The 25983-nt window shown below is 42.3% G+C and overlaps 3 protein-coding genes and 1 long non-coding RNA gene across 6 annotated transcripts; 2 read left to right on the top strand and 2 right to left on the bottom strand.

Moving 5' to 3' along the window:
* Positions 1–169: 169 nt before the first annotated feature.
* Positions 170–4512, bottom strand: mkrn2os.1 (MKRN2 opposite strand, tandem duplicate 1). 2 transcript variants are annotated; one of them, XM_067505385.1, is made up of 4 exons: positions 4112–4512; positions 2775–2821; positions 2330–2486; positions 170–2252 (listed from the first exon to the last, which is right to left on the bottom strand). In XM_067505385.1, exons 1-4 carry the CDS (start codon positions 4330–4332, stop codon positions 2021–2023), a joined length of 657 nt encoding a protein of 218 aa, XP_067361486.1. In that variant the 5' UTR covers positions 4333–4512; the 3' UTR covers positions 170–2020. The 2 variants fall into 2 exon arrangements, with proteins under 2 accessions (XP_067361486.1, XP_067361487.1); XM_067505386.1 differs by lacking the exon at positions 4112–4512 and adding an exon at positions 3393–4105.
* A 296-nt stretch (positions 4513–4808) lies between these two features.
* mkrn2 (makorin, ring finger protein, 2) lies at positions 4809–10601 on the top strand. The gene is made up of 10 exons (XM_067505384.1): positions 4809–4937; positions 5988–6116; positions 6204–6334; positions 6669–6806; positions 6926–7101; positions 9166–9231; positions 9380–9528; positions 9622–9732; positions 9975–10119; positions 10220–10601. Exons 1-10 carry the CDS (start codon positions 4912–4914, stop codon positions 10385–10387), a joined length of 1239 nt encoding a protein of 412 aa, XP_067361485.1. The 5' UTR covers positions 4809–4911; the 3' UTR covers positions 10388–10601.
* A 1469-nt stretch (positions 10602–12070) lies between these two features.
* Positions 12071–16582, bottom strand: LOC137127873 (uncharacterized). Its single transcript, XR_010914476.1, has 3 exons — positions 15230–16582; positions 12654–15003; positions 12071–12155 (listed from the first exon to the last, which is right to left on the bottom strand). It is a non-coding gene; the product is annotated as an uncharacterized lncRNA (long non-coding RNA).
* Positions 12123–25779, top strand: LOC137127871 (protein FAM107B-like). Of its 2 annotated transcripts, XM_067505388.1 has the most exons (5): positions 12123–12258; positions 16589–16664; positions 21141–21348; positions 23167–23326; positions 23602–25779. In XM_067505388.1, the coding sequence occupies exons 1-5, from the start codon at positions 12235–12237 to the stop codon at positions 23716–23718; spliced, it is 585 nt and encodes a 194-aa protein (XP_067361489.1). In that variant the 5' UTR covers positions 12123–12234; the 3' UTR covers positions 23719–25779. The 2 variants fall into 2 exon arrangements, with proteins under 2 accessions (XP_067361489.1, XP_067361490.1); XM_067505389.1 differs by lacking the exons at positions 12123–12258; positions 16589–16664 and adding an exon at positions 17535–17725.
* Positions 25780–25983: the final 204 nt, after the last annotated feature.

Genomic DNA, 25983 nt, shown 5'->3' with positions numbered 1-25983 from the left:
ATATTTTGTTGCATGTATATAAATAAAATGCTTTTTTAAGACCATCAAAACAAGACAATATCCGTGAGATTCTTCTTCATCAACGTAAAGTTTTATCTTGCTTGACCATTTTGTGCTAAATTATACCTGTTGATGTGTGTGTGTGTTTGTGTGTATACACATTTAAAACTGTTTTTATTTTAGTTTAATAAGATAAACTGTTAAAGTTACAACAGTTATAAGAAACATTTCACAGCTTGAACATGTTTGACAAAGGAAAATAATAAAAATACACACAGACTGTGAACATGTATCCTCACAGACAGTAGTTAACGTGTACACACACATATGCTGGTAATAGCTTCCCAGAAGCAGCTTCATGGTCCTGTTTAGACCTCAGCCTCATTCAGGTGTGAGGATGGAGTAGAGAGGGTCCAACCCAAGTGAAGGGAACATGAGCTGGAAGCAGAATATGTGCTCATGCCACCAGCTTCATCCGTAACAATGTGGAAATAAAAATACAACTGACTTTCAACTGAACTCTTTCACCCACATAAACAGTTTGTCTCATTACTTCACTTGCCTCAGTTTTCTTTGTCCAACATTTTCTCTTTGGGTTGTTCTCATATCTGGACCAAGAGTTTAGTTTGTTGAGTCTGTTGGATTCTTCCCTACCAACCTTGTACATCCAAATTAAGCCATGTTTGACATACACTTTCTTAAAGAATTGTCTTTCTGCCTGAACATAACTCTTGGTTTTCAGGCTACGAGTTCTCTAAGAGTCTCATCTGACCATAGCATCTTTTTCCGTTTGGCCTCAAAATCTTTTAGCTGCTGTTTGACAAAACTTGAGAAATGTGTTTTTTTTTCTTTAGGTTACTTTAAGTATATTTGGATGCTCATTCTTTTACTTAACTTTAAAGGTATTTTTACTACTTTGTTCAGTAGTGTCAGGCACAAAACCATCTACCTGAACTTTTATTTGAATATGAAATAACTTTCAGTATAAAAGCTGATCTGAATGAAGTGAGAGCAGGTTCACATTCTCCATCTCACCTGTCAAACACTGTGTCTGATAACAACAACAATGGACTCAGTCTCATGTGACTCTACAGTAATTTCATGTTGATCAATTTCATAGTGTAAATGAAAAGTCAACTTAACATTTGTAGGTTTTATTTTCAGATTTTCAGACTTTGAAAACTGATCAATAAATGAATAACTTAATTAAGTAATGACTTCATCAAAATCCTGCTGAAGGTCGACATTGCATTTGTAAAAAAACACAATCAACTTATCATCTATATGGTCCCTTTGAGCAAATCTGCACATGCAGCTTCAACTGCTGCATGTGCAGATTAAGTCTGATGATATAGTTTTCTATATTAATACAATAAACATTTAGTCAAATGAAAAACTTGCAGAAATGTGACACGATCAACTCGCTGAAGTCTCTTTCAAGGTTCTGATAATCGAGACGTGACAATGCTTATGTTGAACCAAGCACAGACAGCAGTGACTACCTGGAGAGGGGGCTGAAATTTTACCTTAAGCAGGATTTATGCTTCCAATGAATTCATACTGTAAATCCAGCTTGTGAGTGTTAATGAACTTCTCTCCAAAGTAGGTCAGAACACAGTGGAAACAGAGAGAAAGGTTGGAAAGTTCCAGCAGTGGAAAAGACCTATCATGTATCTAACGACACCAGTGTCACTGAACCAGAGAACTGAATAATCAAGTATTCATCTCATGTGCTGGCAGACCGAAGTGTTTTAAACAAATCAACCAAACTGTGGGTAGTTCAGGGAGAAAAGGGTTTACGACAAACGCACAGATCTAGCTGACAGTTTGTGCAACGTAGTGGCTACAGTTCAAGGGAGACACGACTGTTTCCAGTGAATAGACAAAACCAGGAGGTGAATCAGGAGGCCCAGGACACTGGAGTGTTTTCAGGAACGAACAGACCAGCAGGTACTTTGTAGTTCAGGGACCCGGTGGTTCAGAGGACTCAGGAGACTGGACTGTTTCCAAATAGGCCACATCAGTATGTAGGCCATGAACGGTAGGACTCTGCAGTGCTGTGGTACCCGTGCTGACAAACGTCTTGGTACACCGACAGGTATTTGGAGGCTGCCTCCATCCTATGCAGGATGTACTGAGAGGTGAAATGCTCTCTGGTGATTGGCTCACTGCCCTCTGACCTCATCACATGGTTGATGTAGCTCAGAGCAAAACCGTAGCAACACGACCCAAACTCACGCTGCTCTTGAAACCTGCAGAGAAAGAAGATTTGTCACAGCTTCACCTGTCAAGCAGGTGTCAAAGCCAGGGAGGGGTCACATGGTCCCACCTGTCTCCTGTCCAGGTGTTCAGATTGCTGAATGTTTCTAGCTGTGTGTCCCATAGCATCCTGTCATTGCCGGGGGCAACCAGAGGGACAATTATGCTCTGCTCCCACCCCACCTGCTGACGCAGGACCCCCAACTCTGTATAACTGAACACCACACCTGTAGAAACACAGACAACACAAAATATAAGTTAAACAAATTAAATTCAAATTAAATTTATTAAAAACTGAATGAAAAAAACAAAACAAAAAACAAAATCATATTATAACCTATCACAAATTATTTTAACAAAATAATACAAATTAAAATATTATAATTTGCATAAATTCTCTATTAAAAGAACAAAATAAAAATGTAAACATTTAAAGTATTGAAATTGATAAAATAATATTTAAATTGAAAAAGAAGATGACAGAGTAAAGCAAAACTAAAAATAAAAGCCATAACCTTTGGAGTTGGAGATGCCAACATGAAGCTCAGACTCATTCTCTTCACTGTGAAGACAAACAAATTATCTGGGGTCAAAGTTCATCATTTTGGTGAACACATTGTTCCAGTACTTACAAACCTGACTGTCCACTACATCTCAAAATATTACAATATTCTTTTTTTTTCAGAATGTAATTCAAATGTCAAACTATACATTTTCTACGGGCACCATGTTGGTGACCCCTGGTATAAACACTGTGTATCTGCCTGATTAGTTCAGCATACAAAACCACAGTCACTGGGAAGACAGTCGTCCAGAAGACAATGGACACACTCTACAAGTGGAGTAATCCCAGCGAGGTCCAGGCTCAAAGGCCTGGATGTTACCTGAGTTCTGTATCACAGCGTGTTAATGGAGAGTTGACTGGAGGAGAAAAATGTGGGACTTAAATGTGGATGAGCAACAGGGAGGACAGCTGGCCTAAGATGACAGTCAGGCAAAGATGATTCAAGAAGATGGAGGAGTTTCATGAGGAGCAGAGTGATGCTGGAGTCAGTGCATCAAGAGCCTCCATACTGTCTGTTTACCATCTGTCCTCATATCAAGCCAATCCTGAACCAGAGACAACGTCTTACCTGGACTGAAGTGAAAAAGAACCAGACCGTTCCTCAGTGGTCCAACGTCCTCTTTTCAGATCAAAGTAAATGTTACTTTTCATCAGGAACTCAAAGGTCCCAGAGTCTGGAGGACTAGAGGAGAGGCACAGAGTCTGCATCGCTTTAGTCCAGTGTGAAGTTTCCACAGTCTGTCATGATCTGGGTCCATGTCATCCGCTTGTGCTGGTCTGCTGTGTTTGATCAAGTCCAAAGTCAATGCAGCCGTCTACCAGGGAATGTGAGAGCTCTTCGCTTTTCTGTCTGCTGATAAGCTTTATAGAGACGCTGGATTATTGTTCCAGCAGGACTTAGCAGCACCTGACAGTCCATGTGCTACAGTAAAAGCCGGAACCAGTACAGTACCACGTACTGGTTTTCTGACCATGTTGGTGCTGTACTTGATTGGCCAGTTAACTCAGACCTTCATGCTGAAGGAGGACAGGGACAACATGGAAGAACACATGGTTTATGTCCTTTCTGACTGATGTTATGAAAGGCTGGTGCCGGATTTTTCTGAAAACTGTGAGCTTGAATCATCAGAATTAAAACTAAAGACAAGGACCCACTGTCTTTATTTGTCCTGTTTATATGAACTAAAATAAAAACCAATTTGACTCATTCAGGTCTCACTTCAGTCTGAACCAACAAGGTCCGGAAAAAGGTTAGAGACCTCCAGGTGCGACCAGGTCTGGATTTACCTGAACCCTGCTGCTCCGACCTGGGACGTGATGAGGAAGCTGCAGGCCGCTTGGTGTCCGTCTCTAATCGGAGTCTGGATCCGGACCGGAGCCTCCATCAGACCGAACCGCACCGCCTGACAGCAAATCGGGCACCGCAGCGCAGTAGGACCCGCCGGGTCACCGAGCGTGAAGATGGTCCGGTCACAGTGTCTGAACTGTAGGAGGTCTCTGAACCCCATGAGGACCCCGGACAGGAGGACGGACAGGTGCAAATACAGGAAGTGGCCAGGGTGACAGGTGTGGGCGGAGCCCTATTCTTGTCCCTGACAATCATGTGTGCATGAGCGCCCCCCTCTGGAATGGACCGTGGATGATCCACAGTGGAACAGAATGGGAACCTGGGGGACAAAGAAGACGGAGACATCTGAATTAATCCTATAAATAACACTTTAAAACATTTATTTAAAGGAAGTGACACTTTGCTTATTAAATGACTGATGGAAAACCACTGGGCTTTTTATTCTAATCAGTTTCTTTTTAAATAAAAACCCCAATGGTTTTTATATAATACAGCAGAAAAAAAGTCACATTGAAAACCTACATTTTATACTTTCCATCACCGAAACGATTCCCACTGACATGTAGTGGCGTGTGGAGTAAAAGTATAAAGTATTATCAAGTAAAACTACTGCAGTAAAATACCGCTACCTCCTCGGGACCTTTGTGTCGTGACTGCGTTTTTCAGTCGGATTAGTTTGAAAGTGACACCGAGGTGACGTTTCCGAAGTAGCTGTTGCAGCTGAAACTCCTCGTGAAAGATGAGCACCAAACAGGTTACTTGCAGGTAAGTATGTTAGTCATTGGGCTACCTGTGTGTCTATCGGTCACCTGTCCGTCTTGTATCCGTCTGTGTCTCCGTCCTACACTACGATGTTGAACGAAAACATGGCGGAAGCAGCTGCGTGCTAATGTTTTTAGCCGTTAGCTTTGTGTTTCGCCTTCACTTCAGTTTGACTGACTAATGTTAGCTAACTCTGACTCGGTGGGCTTAATCGATTAGCTGTGCTCATTAAAACATTAATCTGCAAATAATCACATAATTTATTTCCTATTTTGCTATTTTAATTGAAAATGTAGAAATGAGTGGAGCGATGGTTTTAGCTTCACCACGTGAATGTTCTTCTTAGTAAACTGTTGTTTGTCTACATGAGAAACCCTTGTATATACTATACTGTTATTTCTGATGATATATTAGACTTTACTACATTAGAATATTTATTACCTTAAAACACTCTCATTGAATTAGTATTTTAAGTCTTTTTGAGGGATTGTAAAATGTTCCTGTCTTTAACATCTGTCACCAGATAATGGAGTCATTATTAAATATCAAACATCACAATTGTAAGTCGTCATTGTGATTGGCCCCCATCCCCCTTATTAATTCTATCTGGTGATATAGAAGTAATTGCCTCTTTGCCCTTTCAATCCTCATTGACAGCACTGAATGTGGCTCGTTTGGGGAAGCCTGCCCTCTTGCATGCATTTCATCTTAAATTTATAAAAACAAAATGCAATTACAACACCAAAACCAAACCTAACCCAAACCCAAACCGCTGAGACACAGGGGCTTCTCTGATTGGTTGGAAAGATTCTACCAGTGTTGGTTCAAATGGTCTTTGAATAAATGTGCTTGAGAAGGTATTAAATGCCCCCTGTCCTTGAGGGAGTGGCTGAAGCATCTGCACTGTCATTTTTTGTAACCTGATTTTGAACAATGAACAATTTGAACTGTACAGATAGAGCTGGAAGTCAGTAATGGAGCAGAGAAGTTTCCATCACCCGCTGCTATTGTCACTTCCTATTCAGGAGGTGTAAAAGGTGTCTCGTGTTGCAGGTATTTCCTCCATGGAGTATGCAGGGAGGGCAGCCGCTGCCTGTTTTCTCACGACCTGAACAACAGTAAACCCTCAACAATCTGCAAGTTCTACCAGAGAGGAGTGTGTGCTTATGGAGATCGCTGCAGGTAACAACATATGACAGCTAACACTCAGCTGACAGGAAAATTAGTCTTTGAGTAACATCACTTTCCTTGTGTGTCACCTGTGTGCAGGTACGACCACATAAAACCATTCAGAGGAGGAGTGGGAGCAGCTTCAGAGGATCAGCCAGGTGTGGGAGGGGCTGGAGGTGGAGCCTCTGTCAGAGGTGGAGTAAAGAAGACCCTGGTTCTAAGAGACAGAGGTGACTAATCACAGTCTGCACATGCTTGGTATGTTTGCAAACAAACAGGTTAACTCTGGGTCAGGTACATCACTTCCTTTAGGGTTTCGGGTTCCATTAAGTACAGTTTACCCGGCAGGAAGTTTGCCTGGGTAACAGGTTTTTTTAGGGTCTCAGTAGGGAGGAATATAGATTTGTTAATACACTTTGGGGAAGGTGAACACTTCATTTACATCACTTACACACAAACAACATGAAAGCTGCCGTCACACAGAAGACAAACTTCAACAGAATCATGTCCCAACATCCACTCTCCTACTGTGTCCTTCCTCCTGTCTCTCTGTCTGTTTCCCAGCTCTGTGTGTTGACAGTATGTTTGGGGGTCAAGCAGATGGTTTGGGGTCAGAGGTCACAACACCAGCATCAGCAGCTGTTCCTCATTCATACGTGGACGCCATCAGGACTGGTCTGGACACTTCAGCACAGGAACAAGGTGGGACAATACTCATTACTCATTGGTTAGTGTCAGTCTGCCATGCCATCAGTAATTAATCTTAATAACAGCTAATGTCATATTTATCTTTATTTTATGTTTACCTGTGTGGTCTGTAGACCCTCCCCTAGAGGGTGGGGCCTATCAGGACCTCCCCCAACTGTGTCCATACGCTGCTGCCGGACACTGTTACTACGAGGAACGCTGTACCTATCTCCATGGCAATCTTTGTGATGTGTGTGGGCTGCATGTGCTCCACCCCCATGACCCAGAGCAGAGGAAAGTGCATGAGAAGGTTTGCACATTCATTTAGTTTAACTTAACCAAGAGAAAGTCTGCGTTGTTGTTTGTGTGTTTGTGGACTCGTCCTTTTATCACAGTTAACCATCCTGTATCGTAGTTCCCATGATTCACATTCCAATCATTTATGCACAGAAACTAAAGCTGGATTGAATTATTTTGAGGTATGTCCTGATACCAATACCACGGTTGGGTATCGTCAGAAACTGTCATATGTACAATTCAAATACTGCACCTGATACCACATTAACCTCTCATTGGTTGAGCAAGTAGGCAGAGGTGGAACAATGTCTTTGGTTTGATTTGGAAAAATCTGTGACAGTTTTCAGAAATAGTGTTCAGTGTTTCCCCTGTTGGGGTATTTATTTCTCATGCAGCACCTTTGGTTGGTAAATTCCATGTGAGGGTCGTGTAAAACAAAGTGAATATTAATAAGATGTATTTATTACAAGCAAATAATTTCTCCTGTATGTCTCACTGGGGGCCTCAGTTATGTGTGATGTTAGTCTCCTAACATATACAACAGAAATTTCCTGCCACTTATGAAAGACAATGTTTAACGTTGCTATTTCACAACTATTGCATTGTTAAAAAAACGAATTATAATAAAGGTATTTCTATTTAAAACTTTGTTTTAAATTTATGAGGCCAAGCAAACAAACTTACCACAAGTAGCCTGATATATCAGATTCAAACTTGAACTTCCCATCAATATAATTTATTTTTGCTTATCTGTGGACTTAATTTAACAGCACAAAATCATATTTCAATACTCTGCATTGTAAATATTATATGCATCTAGTTTCAGTTGTGTTCAGTTGTGTTCAAAGTCCTTCCTGCAGGGATGTGTGACCATGTTAGTTAGTGTTTTAGAACGTAGCCGCTGTGTAACGGTCAGAAAAGACCACTGGATTTCTCTGTTCCCACTAACTACGCTCCCTCTGTTCATTCACTCACTGTGTCAGTCTACTGCTGCTCTTACGTTTACCGAGCTGGGGAGGAGGAGACAATTAAATGATGTGTTTAAGGACAACAAGGGACGAATTATATAAACTTTAGTAAGTCGCCAACATCTACGTCTTTGCGACGGCTGGTTCTCATCCTCCAAATAAAAAAGTGAGTGGCTTTTAAAAAAGTGAAATTTGGGCACAACATTAACAAGAACGGCTCTCGGATCCCATGGGGAGGGGTCTCGTTACCATGGCGGGCCACCATGCTTGTACCAGTGTGGGGGAAACACGTGTTTAAATGTGAACTGTCCAGGTTTTGAAAGTCAGTCTTCAGATGTAGATCAGCAGTGTCTTACAGTTTCTCTCATTAACTTCACTGCAGTGGATGATGAGGATTTTACCGTTAAGCACAACTGTTTACTACTTGAATCAGTATTGGGAAGTTCTTTTGTGGCTTCACATAAAAACAAAGTCCGTGTCACTGCAGAAACCTAAGCGTTAACTTCCTGTTAGCTACAAAAGCCTATGCTGTGTGAGCTGAGACTGTAAAGTATCAAATCGAGACAGAAGGTAGCTCTAGGGTTTCACAAAGGTTTTCTTCCAAAACTTAGGAATCATTTGTATGTAGTGTGAGGTTGAAAATATGTGTGATGGGCACATGTTTTCATATTATCTTATGCTGATTTCCAGATTGTTCTGAGATCATATGATGTAATGACCAACACCTACAAACCAACCAATAACAACCAACCAATAAGAATACAGTGTGACACTGCAGTCGTCACAAAATTGAATCTTATTTGGACATGTAATGTGTCTCATGTCAGTAAATGCTACACGAACAGAGGCTTTTGGAAGCTAACAAACAGCTTCTTACCACAAGTTCTTTACAGTCTCTGCATTCTCTTTAAAAAACTGACATCCTAAGTCCACATTCTCCTCCTTCTCTGTTCTGGATCACGCACCGTAATCACGTTTTATTCGTGTATGTTGAGTTGGAAGCCTACAATTCAGTGGCATCATGTCTGACAGTCTGTAGGCTCCTTTAGAGGGTTTGATCAGTTTTTGAATGGTGGATAGCACTAATAAAGCTTTCTGTGTATCTGCAGATGTGTCTGCTGGCCTTTGAGGCTGACATGGAGAAGGCGTTTGCTGCCCAGCTCAGCCAGGACAAGGTGGGTTATGTCAGGTCCTAATCTGGTTTTTATGGTCACAGTAACTCAAATACAGAGTCTTTCTGAAAGTCTTCCTGTTTATTTTCCTGTTGCTGTGGTTTAGAGGGTTTCTGATGTCATTCTAACACTGACGTCTGCTGTTGTTCAGGTGTGTTCCATCTGCATGGAGGTGGTGGTGCAGAAGGCGAACCCATCGGACCGCAGGTTTGGCATTTTGTCCTCGTGCTGTCACACTTTCTGTCTTGGTTGCATCCGACAGTGGCGCTGCACCAGAAACTTCAGCAACAAGATTATCAAGTAAGAGTCACAGAGTCGCCACAGGGACCCTGAGGTTTGGACTGTGGGCTATAGCTGGCGGTCTGAGGTTCTAACAGCCTATCTTGGTCTCAGGTCATGTCCAGAGTGTCGGGTCATCTCAGAGTTTGTCATCCCCTCTGTCTACTGGGTAGAGGACCAGGACAACAAGGACCATCTCATCGATCTCTTCAAGTCTGGAGTCAGGTAAGATACCAGCCTGTGCCTCGGTAGCGACGCCCACCTGTAGATTTTCAGCCAATGAAGTCACAGCAACTTTTCAAAAGAACCTTAAAAGTCCAAGTCAGTGGATCAAAGGTGGTTTAGTTTTAGGTGGAGCTGAATTAGGTCGGGATGATAAAACACAACACTAAAAAACACTAAGTATTACTGACTTGACCGAGCTCAAACAGGTACCTCCATGTTGTTTTCTGTGTGTGTGTCTGCAGTAAGAAGGCCTGTAAGTACTTTGACCAGGGTCGAGGTTCGTGTCCATTTGGAGGAAACTGTTTGTATCTACACGCCTTCCCAGATGGAACCCGAGCAGAACCCGATCGGCCACGGAAACAGCTGAGCTCCGAGGGGAACGTCCGGGTCAGAAACCACAGCTGTCTCTTGGATTCAGTCTTCTATCACCTGGGTTCACCTGGTTCTGTGGCTTCTAAGTCCTGTTTTTTTTGCTGTTTCTCTTCAGTTCATGAACAACGTCCGACTGTGGGATTTCATCGAGGAGCGCGAGCAGCAGTCAGTGCCGCACCTGTCGCCCCTCGATGATGACATCTCTGAGCTGAGGGACCTCTTCATGCAGATGTCTGGGCCGAGTAACGAGGAGCCAGAGACCCTGTCCCCTGCAGACCAGTAGAGACCTGACAAGACCGTGTCCTGATCTCTCTAGGGTTCCCAGTGATAGGATGTTTGTGCAGGAGTCACTGAAATATTAAATCGTGTGATCACTCTGCCGCTGTGTGTTTCAGTCTGACAACTAAACCATGTCCCTAAGTTTGGTCATTGATGCATTATTACTACGGTTTTATTTATTATGTAAATAAGTAAATACAGAGTCAGTGTGATGTCAACTGCTGCTGCGTTGTCTTCATTTTAAAGATTCCATCGACTCAAAATGTGTTTCATCTGTTTTCTGCTCAGAATGATTTGTTCAGATATGTGATTGTGTTCCGCTGATCATTCAGCTCATCAGCTGAATGAAGGGATGCAGGTTTATATCTTCCAGCTCAAACGATGAGTCAGGTTCTCATCCATCCAACACAATTTACTGATTCACAGAGGAAGTCCACTCCACAACCGTGCCGGCCAGGACTTTAAACATGTAAAAATAAATGGATATTGCAAAATACCTGTTAAGTTATTGGAGGTCAAGTTTTGTTAGTGTACTGTGATCCATGAGTTTTTGAAAAGGCCAAAAAGAAGCTGTCGAGTGGTTGTAAGTAGAAACTGGATTTTTTTTAAAGGCTGTGGGTAAATGTGAATCCAAGACCTGCAAAATTACTGTTCATAACTCTGGGAATTCAAGTAGAGTGGAGATTGAATCTTTCCATAGTGGAAACACTAAAGAGGAGAAATGGATTGTTGTGTTCTAGGTGACTAACAAGGAGGAGGTTTAGATATTTAAAATTTTCACTTTTACATTTTCAAATTTAATATTTTGATACTTCAGAAACTGTTGTTTTAACCTTTTTAAACCCATATTATTTTTATCTGGCTTCACCTCTTACATGCATTTTGTTTTTAACCTGTTTACTAAATATAGCTTCACTTGTGTCGGTTACCAGGCAACATTTTTCCTCTGTGCCAACTTACGAAGATGGCTGAGCAAAACCCACATGACCATGTACCCACCAATGAAAACTGGTTGTTAAACATGTTTGTATGATATGATATTCGTTATTATATTGATGTGTCCTTCTAACAGACCCCAGGCTGAAATGTGCTGGTCCATTAACACCATCCTTTAAGTGTTGCTGGCAGTTTGACCTTCTCATGATACTAATACCTGAAAGTCTGTGCAGAGCAAGGAGAGAAAGAAGCAGAGTAGCTTGGTTTTAATTTAGTCTCCACATTTTCTCAGAGCTCAGCTGAATATTGACGAAGCTTCTTTTTTCACAGTTCAAAGTTGAACCAGACTAGAGGAGTCCGTTCAGGACTGACAATCTCAGTTTGGTGGGGCCAAGGCAGATAAAGGGTTGGTCTGTGTTTGTGATCTCTGAGCATCACGTGATCCATCATGTGAACAGTTGAGTTCAACTTTGGAGAAACTTCTGCAGATATTTGTGAACTCCGCTCCTGATCCCGGCCTCCCTGCTCTCTGCTTGTCAGCTCTAGTTAGATTAATCCAGGCAGAGCACCTTAACTCCTCACAGCGAGAGCAGCCAGTCAGGCATGTAACAGGTGGCAGAGACACCACCTCCTCCTCCTCCTCCGCCTCCTCCTCACACTGGGGCTATTCTAGCTCTGTCCAGCTGCTCTCTGCTCTCCTCAATCTGGGACGGGGTTGGGTTGGTGTGATGAGGGTGCCCGGGCTGCCTCGCAGTTTGGTGGGCTAACAGACCCCAGCACCCAGGCTGTCAGGCTGCCAGGTGGTGGGGGCAGCAAGGCCTCTGGGAAAAGAAGTGCTGCAGAGGAAAGAAAGACAGGAGGACTGTGGACGGTGGCGCTGACAAACAACAAAGGCTCAGTAGAGGACTGGGAAGAATGGGAGCTGCTTATGGGAAGAAGGTCAGTGCAGCTTTCTGTGGGTAGTGGTGTAGAGACTGTGCTCAAAGCTTTGCAAAACCAACACTTTAGTTCTTTTACTACTTAAATGTTCACCTCTAGGGTTTGGCATCAAACATTTTCCAACACTTTAGAAACAGAAACATACTCAGAGCTGAAAAGAGCCACAGATTCATCAAAGTGAATCCAACTTCTCCAGTGTGAATACGTGCTGCTCTCTGGGTTGGAGACCGTCTTTAAATATAACAAATGGTTACAATAAGCTACTGTGAGCGAATGTTAGTTTGTGATATCTGACAAACCGAATACTGGATGGAGCTTGCGTTAAACACAGGTGGTGGTCTTGTGCCAGCAGTGTGTTGGCTTACAAACATCCGTAGGGACGATGTGTTTCCTGCCTGAAATTCTTCTTCTGTGCTGCTCCACCTTTAGAGGACTGGAGGACTCAGAGTGGTTAGTGGTGCTGTCAGAGCTGGAAGGTCCTGCTAGCTGTGTGTTTCTGGGTGGGTTTTTGGGTTTTCCTGGTCTCTACCGGTTCAGTATTGCAAGGACGATGGCTTTGCCTTTGTGCTGACGTTGATGGGTGGGTAAAGAAATAAGTCACATTCACTGATCCTCGCTCCTCGTCTCTGCCCATTCTGCTGATGTGATTCACTTCTGGGCAGGTGCAGCTCTGAGAGGGGAACCTCCAGAACCCATTCAGTTTTAAGGTGATATGTAATGAACTCGACTATCACCTTTGGTTTGAAAAACAAATGTTTGAAGATGGTGGATAGATGAGGAAAGTTCTTCTTTAACGACTGTTTTAATCAACTTCTTTATTGTGGGTTTATTGGCTGAACATTTATAATATTTATTGGTCAGTAGAAGTTGAAATGATTTCATGACCACTGCTGGGTGCTTAGTTTGTGCCTCTGGTTGATTCATGTACGAAAGCAGTGGATTTACTGAATCAGACTGCTGTAAAAAGATTCCACGTAACTGAAGAGCAGCAGCTGTGTTCACTTGTGACACGTCAGGAGACGACTACTGATATCCATACCCACTCAAACAGAACCAGCTCTGGTTGGATTTCACCAACTACTGGAGGCGTGGAAATGTCCAAAAACACGGAGAAGAGGGGCTGGATGCCCACAGCTCTTAAAGCAGTTTTGTTTCTCAGAGGTGAAAACAAAGTGGAGCTGGGATCTGAGGTTCTGATTAACCAGAGCCAAGCAGACCTTTGTAGATCAGTATAGATATTTGTGGTGTAGACAAATATTTGAGCTGCTGGGCCAAAGCACCTGTTGATGAGGGTGTACTTGTTGCCATGGTGACCAGCAGCTGAGAGCAGGGTGGAGGGCTGCATGCAGTGGGTCATGTGTCTGTGATGCCCCCCTCACATTTGGCTATTTTTAGTGGAGAGCTCCTAAACAATGCAGCAGGGGCGACGGGAGCGAACAAGCTGTGGTAAAAACAGATCGTCTTTCTGCACAAACAAGTGGTGTCCAAACGCATCAGTCCTTCTGAAGATGTCATCACCGTTTCAGATTTAAAACTACATCCTCAACAAGTTCTGAGAAAAGTTTGATAGGACACATGAGGGCGGGTTAGGTTCCAGTGCAGCTGCTGAGTCACGGTGGGAGGACAGGGGATGGACAAAGTGCAACACAAACTAAACTTAAAACTGAAGTTAACACAAAATCCGGAAAGTACATTGACTCCCACACCTTTAAATCTGAACAAATATTTGTGATACAGTCTGTGCGTGGGTTCATTAAACATCCGTAAATAGCTGTAAATGTTCAGGGTTCATAGTTTTAGACATTAATTAAAAAGACACTATTATATGTGCAAAGATGTGAAAGTTTCTAAAAGCTGATCCCAGAAAAAAGAGTGAACCATTTGAGTATGTTGTAATGATGGTGGAGGATGTGTGGACCAATCAGAGCTCAGCGAGGAGGTGAACAGACTCTGATGGGATAAATAGCTGCAGAGGAGTTTCAGCTGCGATTACATAACAACGCTCATTAACCAAAAGAAGAAGAATGAGGAGCATGTGACTGTAAAATGTAGCTTCAGTCTGATCCAGGATCAGATTGCATGTGCAGAAACACAGAACACACACGTGTGTTTTAATAAATCAGGTCTGTGTGTTTGTACTGTGGCTCACACCTGAACAGGAGGATTAGGACAATCAGAGAAAATCCCACAGCTAAAAATACTGAAACCACAGGAGAAGGAGGGAGATGTGGGGGGTGTCACTCACAGCTACAGGACGAGATGCAAGCAGATTAAAAATGTTGTGTCCATAGTAAAAAAACAACTTCAGACTTTATGGAAACTGAGACAGAAGTTTGTGGTGTTTTCACCGTTTAAGGAAATAAAATACAAACACATCATGTGACTTCATTATTTAAAGTGTTCGTCACTTCCTGTTTGTCCCAAACAGCCAGTTGGTGTGTTCAGTACAGGTCTGCTGCTCCCTGTCTTACTGTGATGCAGCTGTGTGACCAGCAGATGTCAGACCACCTTCGGTTCAGTTCTGCAGCCTGCAGAGACCCCCGGGGTCCTGCTTCAAGTCCCGCAGATACACCCTCAGTTAGTCCCTTCGTGTTTGCACTCAGACAGGATGCTGATCGTTGGACATCGCTTCTCCTCAGCATGTGGCCTTCAGCTCACTGGATTCTTGTGTGGTTTGTTTGCAGAGGAGGTGAATGTAACATGTAACTTTTCCACTGGTTACATTTTGACCAAATGGATTTTTGTCTGAAAATGGATGAAATCAGTTCAATCCAGTTTAACTTTGTCGAATTAGAAATTTGCAGCTTCTGTCCAAAACTTTAATGTCAAAACATTTTCACAATATATGAATAAAATACCCACAATATGAATAAAATGTGCGGAAATATTTTAAACAGTCCCCAAAAATTACTAACATTGCAGAAAAAAAACCAAGAAAACAGTAAAGAAAAATTGATAAATTGATAAAAACCTCGTGCAGCCTCTGATTTCTGATTTCCTGTCTTCATGCCTGATATTCAGAAATAGAAGAAGAGAATCCACTAAATGTTGAACTGGTCCTTTAACCTGAGTCCAGACTGGCACCAGTTTAGGAGAGATGGCCCTCGTGTCCCCTCCACAGAACCCCCTTCCCTTCCTTTGGAGGGGGTGGTGGTGAGTGGGGGTCTCTGAGACAGTGGGGGCCTTGTCACCATGCTGAAGCCTGATCAAGCGTCTCCTAGCAACCAACACAAAGTCCATTCAGCCAAAAGGGACAACGTCCAACTGACCTGGAGTCTGACAGTGGAGGAACAGCTGAGAAACACCCAGGGTGGGGGCTGGGGGGTGAATGTGAAGAAAAACAAGCCACTTGGAGATGTTGTTAAAGGAACAGTCCAACATTTGACAATTTTGTCTTCTATCAGTGACGTGTCTGCAACAGTAAAGGTGCGGAACAGCATTAATACTAAAGTCAGTACCCAAGAGTTTGGGCCAGGTTCAGTCACACGGCTCAGGATAAACTGGCTTTAATGTAAATATTTAAAACTATAAATCCACGTTTCTTCTTTGACCAACTGCGATACCTAGATCAGGTGTGGTCAGTAGTTCAGAGGCTGGAGGAGCAGTGGGTGGAGCAGGGACAGTTGGACAACAAGCAGGGCTTCAGGAGCACGGTGTAGCTGTCTTATGGGGGAGGGACTGATGAGCCTGTAGTGAAGCTGCTGGTGGGGAGGGGGTGCTGGGGTTCAGGCAGAAATATGGAGCTAGATACTGATAGCTGATACTTTGTCATAAAAATATGTTAAAAAATGCGTCATAAATTTTAGTCTTGGTTTTCTTGTTATTGTCAGGACTTAGAAACCAGAGTCATTGTGGCTTTTAACATCAGATGAATAAATTATTTCCTAAGAGTTCACTCAACTCATTTAATGACGACAATAAATGCAAAGTATGTTAGTGGACTGGTTCTCCATTTGTTTTCTAAGTAAAAAGGAAAAAGGTCACAGTCTTTAATATGTGTTAAATGAGGTCATGGCTGTTTACGAAACATCAGGCAGAGGAGTGAATAAAAGCTCTTGAGTGGACAATAAATTTACCAGCAAACGTTCAACTTGTAGAGATGTGAAACCCAGAAGGTAACATGGAGCTAAGACCTGCAGAGAAGGAAGATGGACCAAACACAGCTGATGTGGTCTGGGGTTCTGCAGTCTGAACTCAACATGTGAAAAATTCTCCTTTTGTGTTGAAACGGCTCGACCTGCCTTCTCCTGTTCATTCCACGGTTGATATTTTCTGATTCTGCAGCTCTGCCGTCTTCATTTCCTCTGTTTTTATCTTCTCTCTCTTCCAGAAGACGTACACCATCGACCATGAGCCTCCGCCGAAGCAGCAGTGTCTGAAAAATGGAAAACCCCCAAATGGCAAAGGTAAGTTTGTCCCTCTCAGGTGATTGTCTGACCCAGAGAACAATGACGCCCTGTGGAAACTAGATTTAAAAAAAAGAAACACGTAATGATAAATTACGCTTTTCTTTTAAAGCCTAAGAAATTCGGTTCATATCCTCTGGAGTTTGTTTGAGCAGATCAGAGTTCAGCATCATGGAAAAGCTTTATTCTGACTTTGGGAATAAAAAGAAGTGAAACCTGCTGTCTGAGGTTCAAAAGCAGAAATGTCCAGTGTCCAGTATCGACAGACACACATCAGGGCAGAGTGGAAACACGACTCTAGTCTGTTTCTGGTTTCTGGAAGTCTGCTTAAAGTTTGCTCTATGTGTGGATGGAAACTTGACCTTGACTGAGGATAAAAAAAAAGTGTCTGAACCAATAAACAGGTCAAACTCTCACAGATAATTGAGTCCAGTCTCCAGGACGTGAACACTTTTCAACAAGGGGCACAAAAAGGTTTATGAGGTCCACCAAGCCTCAATCAATGGCCTTCTACTAATCCATGTTTTAGCTCCATCCTCGTTTTGGCACTTTCTTATTTCAACGTTAATTTGGGGGGATTTGAAAAGTTCATCTTGTATTAACTTTTGAAATGTAATGGTTTCATTTCCTTAATAAATATGGGCCCTTTGGACTGAAGCCCCCACCCTGACTGATAGTCCAGCCTTGTTTACAGGAGCACTTCTGTCTGATCATCGAGCTCCACCATCAGCTCGTGCTGTCTTTTAAACATGCTGAACTTTAGCCTCTGGAGCTGGTTTTTATAAGTTCCCCTGGATGTGGAAAGTGATCTGACAGCAGCGTGGGAAAAGGCTGCGAGTGGGTCAGGGAGTGGAGGAGGAGCAGTGAGAGTGAGGGAGGGAAACACCAGGAGGATCATGTGACTGTAGTTTTACACTCAACACGACTCAGTCAGAGCAGAGACGCTGCAGCTCCTACAGGCTGAAACACATGAGGACCATCAGGACCACATCAGATGGACCAGAGCAGGATCAGCAGCCCTCAGAGGCCGGCCGCAGCAAGGGAGGGGATGGTGAAGTCTGGTAAGGAGCAGACTCTGATCCTGGACCCTTCTTAGTTCAGACTATAGGGAGAGAATCACTGCTCAATGGTCTTCATGTGTTTCCTTTAGGCTGAGCTTAAACATCAGAGACCAGCAGATGTTTGTAGACGGATTCTGGCTGATTGACAGTCGATCAGTAAGAACTGTCACAAAGACCAAATAATGATGTCCTGATGTGTCCAAAGCCTGTAACTGAATCTGATTTTCAACAGGACACATTTGTCTTTATTCTCATGCTCTTCAGCTTCACAACTGAGACCAATTGTTCGATTTAGACCCATTATTTCAGTGTCTGTTTGACGAAATTTCTGTGAACTGCAAAGGGTTTAAAAGCCCCCCCTGATACCCCGTCCCTACTTCTGAGTGGGGCCCCATCTGGACACGGTGTCCTCAGGTAGCAGTAGATTCTGCCTTCATCAGCTTCCTCCCAAAGTGAATCCTGCTGGAAGCTTTGTCTGGTTCACTGCTCGTCCTTCCTGGGGCCAGTCCTGGTTGGTGCTGACTAGAGCCGGGTAGTTTTCCAATTTTAAAGCCTTGACTTCGATATGGGGTTTCTGAACGATACTTTCTAAGCGAGAAAAGAAATGACATTATGCTATGTTTGTCTTCATGGAGGAGGATTTAATGTGGGACTGTGGGATTAGACTGACTTTGTTTCAGCTCAGTAAAACTAATAAACTGACAACTGGGGCTTGATGTTGTTAAAACCTTTTCAAATTCAACAACAAAAGTACATTTCTACAATTCTAGTTTGTTTCTAAAGGTTTAAGCAATTTTACAACTTAAAAAAAACATTTACTGCAAACCGATTAATGCAAGGAGGGAAAAAATGTGAACAATACCAATATTTTCAGTATAAAACAGCGAGTTGCAGGTGGGTGTTAAATGCTGCAGGTCTACTGTCTCACTGATGCTGATCAGAGTTCGTTATTCAATGATGAGGCATTTTTCAACACTCAGTATTAAAGCAATCAGACGGTGCCATGACAGTGTTGTAGTCCAGTGGTCCAGCCTGAGACCCGGCCACTACAGACCAGCACACTTGTTTTAAACTTGTTCTGACCCAGTTGTCACAGTCTCTCATTGGCTCCACCCCCCTGATAGATGTTATTTGCCAGCCAGTGGTTTTAATGTTGTGGCTGTGTTTATTTATTAATGCTGAAACATGAGGAGTGTACAGATTTGTTGAGCTGTAAAAGCGGAAGAGTTTAATATTACGACACAACAATTCTGCAGAAAAAAAACTAATATTTTCCTGTGTGTGATGCAGTAGTTTGTCACTTCAGCTGAAATTGAGTGTTTCATTAGTAACAGTGCATCCTGTTTTCTTAATGAGTGTGTGTAAAGTGTCTCCCTCGCTCTTTACATGTACATGTCGTGTTTACATGTCTCTCAAAAAAGGACTCGAGTTATCGTCGTTTTGCAGCCCCAGCAGTGAGCAGCTCTTTCTGCTGTTAGATTTCACATTTCCTGTAACTCAGCGAGGTGCGAACTGTTCAGAAAGCGGCGTGAAGATTGTGAGGCGGCGGTGAGCGTAGGAAGAAAGTGAGAAAATGAAGAAACTTGGTGTGAGTGGGAGCTCACATCCACTCGCTGTGCTGACTTTATTATGTAATCAAAGATTTCAGGGGGTTCAGTCAACAGAACAACTGGAGGAAGGTGAAGTTGTGCAGATCTGGCGTTTTAGCCCGAGTTTATTTCCCGTTTCTCTAATGTTCTGGTCCATTGGAGGAAGAGGGAGGTTCGAGGTGACAGCACTTTTTCAGTTGCTGCCCCAAAAATTGTGGAATGAGCTGCCTTTGCACATCAGGCATGTGTCCTGGTTTTAAATCTCCCTTAACACACATTATTTCTCTTTTATTGTCCTCATGTTCGTGTTCAGCACTTGGGCCAACTGCTTTTCTTTAAGGTGCCTTTTAAATAAAGTTGGATTGGATAATGTTGTAGTCCAGGTTTGTTTCTGCATGAGCTTGTCTTTTTGTGGGTTTCATGTTGTGTGGAGCCGATCAATAGCTGTTGGACAATGACCTGCCAGACTAGTTTGTCTTTTGCAACATGTCAGTGTTTGAGCTGAGAGCTGAGACTTCAACCTGCTGTTTGAACACTTCACACATCTGTGTTAAGCCATATGGATCTAAAACACGATGAAGCTAAAACAAAAAAACTATTTATGGCTTGTGTTGTTGTCATCAGCTAAATGTGTCAAACTCGGTAAATGAGAGAAAGTTCTGATTTTCAACTCGCAGAAGAAACAACAAAGTTCTTTGGTTGCAGCTTCTCTGAGCTCTTTAAAAGATTTAATTCTGACCTTCCGTATTTTATTTCCTCAGGATGAATGAATGAAAGAGAAAAGACATTATCTCCTGATATTACTGTGTAACATGATCGCATTTCCTCCTCGCTGAGCTGCAGTCAGACCAACTTCCTCTGCAGAGATGCAGAAATCAGCTGGTAACCAGATCAGAGGCTCCTCACGCAGACATCGATGAACATTCACAGAGGGTTTAGTTTGCACGACCTGCATCAAATCGATATGAAAACACACATCATCTCAGTCCTGTTCATTTCACCTCAGAGCCACACACACACACACACACACACCAGCTGAATGTGCAGCTCCCAACACCTTTACAAAGCTCCATAGTGCATTTGAGCAACTTCACAGCTTTGGGTTTGTTTTTTGCAAAAAAAAACTGAAAAAGTCAGAGCAGCTAATGAAAAAGCAGACAATTCCACAGTCTGAGCAACAACTTTTCACCGTCACAGCGATGGGATGTCAGATGTTACCCAACAACTGGACAGTGGAGCAGCAGATACGTTGTCTCCAGCTTCACTGTCCTGCATAGATTTTAAAGCTCTGGGATCGACTGCAGCAGCAAATGTGAGTGTGAGCCTCAGCCACAGCTGCTGTCCACAGACTTTGGGCCATGTATTATTGTCTTCCTATGTTTCTGACTGAGACTCATTTCATTTTTGTGAAATATGACGCAGCGCTGACGCTGGTCTCTGGTTGCACTGGGTCATTGTGTGTGTGAACTGATGACATCTGATCTGTGTCTCCCAGAATAACTGAGGACTCGGATCAGATGCCTGTTAATCTGGTCTTTCTCCTCCTCGACACACAGGGACAACAGAGTCCCTTGAGACTGTGAAACCTTAAAACAGAGCTTCATCCTGATACCATCAAACAAACTAATTCAGACCTCGCGCTAAAATCTCCCACAGGCTTCAGTGTCAACTAACATCTGATTGTCTGTAGAGGTAAACATGTCACTATGGAGACATCATGGAAGCAGTGGAATATAATGTGTCAAAATCTGATGTTTATCTGCAAAACTCTGAGTTCACAGTTTGCATCCTTTACTTCTGATCACTGTCTTTCCTCCCCTCTGCAGCCTCAGCGTATGCAGACCTGCAGCAGCACCGTTCTGACGGAGTCCACAGGAAACCGTCCCCGGTGTCCAGCTACATCCCTCAGCCCGACTACCTGAATGGAGAGGAGGATGACGATGACCTCATCAAACCCAAAAAACTGGTGAATCCTGTCAAAGCTTCGAAAAGTCACCAAGAGCTTCACCGAGAGCTGCTGAGCAGCTGCAAACGGTAACAACACACAGTTTCAGTAAACACACCAGGACTTTGGTCAGTGGGGACACTTGTACAAAGTAAAGACGCATTTAGAAAGAGAGGACATATCAGTAAGAACTTTGATCCAAAACAATTTTGATAGATTATTGACTATGAAGACATTTGATGTTCATTTCTAACAAAACATTTGAGCTAAAATAGAAGCAGTACTTGTGGAAAGTGGATATTTAGTAGGAGCAGGGCGAAGTGTCGACGTAATCGGTTACGTAAATACGTCGACTTACACAACGTGTAACAAGTAGGAAGTAAGATGACATTGATCCACTGAAGAGCGACGGACAGAAATAAACTCCAGCAGAGACCAAACGACGTGGTCGTCTGCCAGCTCTGCTAACTGTTTGACTTAGTTTGCTGTTGAATTGCTAAATGGAGATTGAATCACATCCCTTGGACTTGAATGGAACAAGGTCTTACTTTATTTATATTGTGGCGAGAATTGTTTGTTTAGAGAGAAAATCATTGAATAAAATATTGAAACAAAAATAATTGATCAATTTAAATGTATATTTTTACTACATTAGTTTCAACTATAATATTCATATTAATAAAATAATAATCAAAAAATTAAAAAGAGCTTAATGGGAAAATAATCTATTGATTAATCTGATTAAATATTTACAGATTAAAAACATCATGGCCTCTGTTTAAACTTATGTTCACACAGAAAATGATCAGGCAAATAGAAAAACAGTCAGACGGAGTGAAAGCAGCAAGGAGCCAGATTATGGACGTCAACAACTTTAATCTGAGGCCTCGTCTCTACTGCAGCCACACAGTGTTTGCCTGTGGTACCACATCCACCAGTTTAACCAGTCTGACCAGCTGGGATTAAGGGTTTTGTTTGAACTGATCTGAAGTTTATCTCAGCAACCATTAGGCCACTGCCTTTAATTTCCACTCTCACGGAACAAAATCATTCCTTTAACTGATCTGCGCTGACCAAGCAAAGAGCAGGTCTCCTGCAGGTGTCTGTTCTGTCCTTATTGTCCTGCTCAGTTTGTTTGCAAAGCATTTTAGAAAAGTAGGACCTTTGTGCCTGCTTTTGGAAAGGTCTTCCAGAGTATCCAGAACAACATGTTTTGGAGGAGACGTGAGCCGAGATCCTTTCAGGACTTGTTGTGGCAGTGGGGACTTGTTTAGGACTCTGTGCTCTGGGTCTATTCTGTGTGTGAAGTTTCTTGAACAAAATGAGTTGATGCTGCTAAGCAACAACCTCCCACCTCACAGCCTTCTCCACCAAGGACGCTGGGAAAGTTTTCACCTCCACACAGTTGCTCATTCAGTACTGTGGGAGACGCAGGGTTGATTTGCTCTGCAGTTCTGTCATTGAGGAGGGAAACTGAGGCTGTAAAACACTTTATTCACTGTAAATAACCTGACGCTGGGACACACGGCTGCAGGGTGGATGTTCCGTTTAAACTGTGCGCAGACACAAATGAAGGGACAGGAGTGTGTTGATAAAGGATCTGATAAAAACAGCAGATACACCAATTATGTCACGTGCAGCTGCCGACAAGGAGCAAACTTCTAGGTTTTACATGTCAAATTAGCACATTTTATCTGTAATTAGACCAGACTGCCCCCTGTTGGGCACACACACACACACACACACACACACACACGGGCACACACACACACGGGGACACACACACACATGAGACAGTTAGAGAGTAACATGATGAGACGTTTACATTTCAACAGCAGCAATAACCACAGTACTTGTACACAGAACAGAACAGTTCAGGCAGACTGATGTATGATGTACTTTCACAGAGGGGGGGCGAGCGTGGAGATGAAGCCGGAGCTGCAGAGAGTTCTGGAGTCGAGGAAAAGAGATCAGGTGATCAAACAAAGAAAACAGGAAGACGAAGCTCGGAGGAAGATTTCTCCTCTGGAGGCCGAGCTGCTGAAGAGACACAGGAAGCTGGAGGAGGTAACACACATGTTGTTATTAACACACACACGTGTTGCTAGTAACACACACTGTCACTCATGCACACATTAGTAACACAGGCCTTGTTAAAACACGCCTGTTGCTAACGCACAGCTACTAACACAGGTGTTGTTCAATCTAGACTAAAGTGGAGCAGGAAACACTGATGTTGTCCCATTTTAAAGTTAAGTCATGATGTCAGTCAGTCATCGTGTCCGTCTCCGTTCCTGCTGGACGCCTCCCCTCAGCTCAGGGTTTCTGTCTTTGTTTTGCAGTTGGAGAAGCAGCAGGAGAAGGAGCAGGAGGAAAACCTGAAAGCTCCCGAGTTCGTCAAGGTCAAGGAGAATCTGAGACGGACGTCTTTTCAAAGCAAGGAGGAGAAGGAGGTGTAGAGACAGAGCTGCTGTCCAGACTGGCTATAACTTTATAGGACATAATGAGGACAGACCCAGTAACATCCAGTGAGGACGTACTGAGGACGCTGCAAGGACATAAAGTGAAGAAAAACATGCTGCAAAAACCATGGAGACCAACACAGGACACGATCGTGTTGAGCTGGAGATGAGCTCTGTGTTTAGGACGACTTGTTTCCTGACTTTCACAAACATCCAACACAGAAAAAAGCAGAGATTTTTCTTCCACATCCAAGCTCATAATGTCAAGAAACAATCCTGAGAAAGTGTTTAAGAGACACAAAAGTTGAATTTCAAAGTTTTGTTTTGATTGAAACACAGAAACTCCACTTTATTCAGTACCTAAACAGGAATAACTATCTAAGGTGTGAAGCATTTTCTGTGTGAACCTGACCGAAGCCCATCGCGGTTGAGTTTGTGCAGCGTTCTTCTTCTACACCTAACGGCATCGTTTCAGATTTTTACAGCACTTTGACTTAAAGAATAAAGCAGAAACATGGATTTACATATTCTGTTCTAGAATATTTACAATTACACCTCATTATGTGAACCTACGTAACCAAACCAGACCTGAACCCAAACATACATTTAGTTTGAGTCCGACCTGAACCCGCGTGTACCCATGGGTCATGTCGGCCTCGGTTTGGGTATCCTCCCTTTAATGTCCTCCTCCCTATCCTCTCACCGTGTTTATCACTTTAATTATTTAGAGGTCTGGGGTCCACCCTGAGCCCCCATGAGGGAAGTGAAGACGAGGCCTGATCAGGGACCTATGGAGCTGGATTACTGTGTTATAAACTCATTCTCTTTATGGGGACATTGTTTTATTTGTACTGCCTTTTTACAAAACACAAAATTATGTTCAATGTTCTATTTCGGTTTACAGAACGTCACAAGAGATTTATATTTAAATTGTTTTTAAACAGTTATGTAAACAAAAGTCATAAATCCCAGAAAATGTGTCCAGAATTGTACATTGTTTTTAAAGAGACAAGAATTTATTGTTGATTAGTTTCTCTGACATTATGTACATTTCTGTACAATTACTGTCATCTGAGAAAATGTAGCTTAAAATATTCTGGATAAAAATTCCAAGTTTGGAATTATGAGGTAAAACTCTGACAGTTACAGGCTCCTATGATTTTCCTTTAATTCTGAGAAATGATCAGATACACAGATTTACAGACTTGAGGAAAGTTTTTTTTAAACTATGATCATGAGAAACAAGCCCATGATCATTCATTCATTCATACATACATGTGACAACATAGTTCCAGGATTTGGAATTTCAGCATTTGTTATTTTTAAAAAATGATAAAACAAAAGTGAAAATGACAAGAAGTCTCTAATTTGATTGCTCTAATGAAGGAGTGGTGTTTCTGACGGACCAGATAAAGATCTGGACTCACATATTTGCTGAGTCAGAAATCCACTTTATTCTCACAAGAATAAAGATTTTTGTTTCATTTCTGTGGTAAATCTTGCATTAGTGTAATTATTGTATTTTGTAACATCAGTATAATCACGTGAATGGAACCGTTACTGACTTTACTGTGTTTTACTACAAACTCAACTTGTGCCTAAATCTTATCAAAACAGGTTAAAGGTTCAGCTGCAGTGTCGCATGTTATTTAAATCACCATTATATTTAATCACTTTTATGATAAAACATCTTGAAAACATTTTTTTAATCTAAACGAATGATGTGTAAGAGCTTCGGTACTAATGAGACGAGACTGATGTAAAACCATAATTCAATTCTTTAGCTTCACGTGTAAAAAATTGATTTCTCAATACAGTACAGACCATATCAATAATATGCGACTCTGAAACTGAAGCCTTACACCAGGTACAACAACATCACAGAGCACTTTAGACTTTAACTGTAGAAATCATTTTTTTGTGTTTATAATCTGACTTTGTTGTTTGTCTGTTAAAGTGAAGATGATTCTGACAAACGTGCACAGACTCACACCGGATAAAATCAGATCCTGAAGCAGAAATGTCTTGATACGAAGACAAATAAAGGACTAATCCTAACATTGTGTGGCTTCATTATTCATTTAGAGAAAATGTATTCATTTACAGAAATTCATTTACAGAAAAGTTATTTGTTGAGGAACAACAGTGTAACACAGAATTAAAAGTTTTAATCATGAATCAACTTCCAAAAAACCAATGATGACCCTTCGCTGACATATAAGAAAAGGAAACAATAAAATAATTAACAGAATATTTAATGAA

The sequence above is a fragment of the Channa argus genome, chromosome 5, assembly GCF_033026475.1.
Source record: "Channa argus isolate prfri chromosome 5, Channa argus male v1.0, whole genome shotgun sequence".
Lineage (NCBI taxonomy): Eukaryota > Metazoa > Chordata > Actinopteri > Anabantiformes > Channidae > Channa > Channa argus.
This window is presented reverse-complemented; position numbering and strand designations above follow the sequence as displayed.

Bases quoted from the DNA above. Each gene is read 5' to 3' on its own strand.
- mkrn2 (XM_067505384.1), top strand. From the start codon at position 4,912: ATGAGCACCAAACAGGTTACTTGCAG. The intron at 6,807-6,925 runs GTGGGACAATAC...TGTGGTCTGTAG, and splicing joins CACTTCAGCACAGGAACAAG to ACCCTCCCCTAGAGGGTGGG. The intron at 9,529-9,621 runs GTAAGAGTCACA...TCTTGGTCTCAG, and splicing joins TTCAGCAACAAGATTATCAA to GTCATGTCCAGAGTGTCGGG.
- LOC137127871 (XM_067505388.1), top strand. From the start codon at position 12,235: ATGGGAGCTGCTTATGGGAAGAAG. The intron at 16,665-21,140 runs GTAAGTTTGTCC...TCCCCTCTGCAG, and splicing joins AAAACCCCCAAATGGCAAAG to CCTCAGCGTATGCAGACCTG. The intron at 21,349-23,166 runs GTAACAACACAC...GTACTTTCACAG, and splicing joins CTGCTGAGCAGCTGCAAACG to AGGGGGGGCGAGCGTGGAGA.
- mkrn2os.1 (XM_067505385.1), bottom strand. From the start codon at position 4,332: ATGGGGTTCAGAGACCTCCTACAGTTCAGACACTGTGACCGGACCATC. The intron at 2,822-4,111 runs GTAAATCCAGAC...TTGTCTTCACAG, and splicing joins GTCGGAGCAGCAGGGTTCAG to TGAAGAGAATGAGTCTGAGC. The intron at 2,487-2,774 runs GTTATGGCTTTT...GTGTTTCTACAG, and splicing joins TGGCATCTCCAACTCCAAAG to GTGTGGTGTTCAGTTATACA.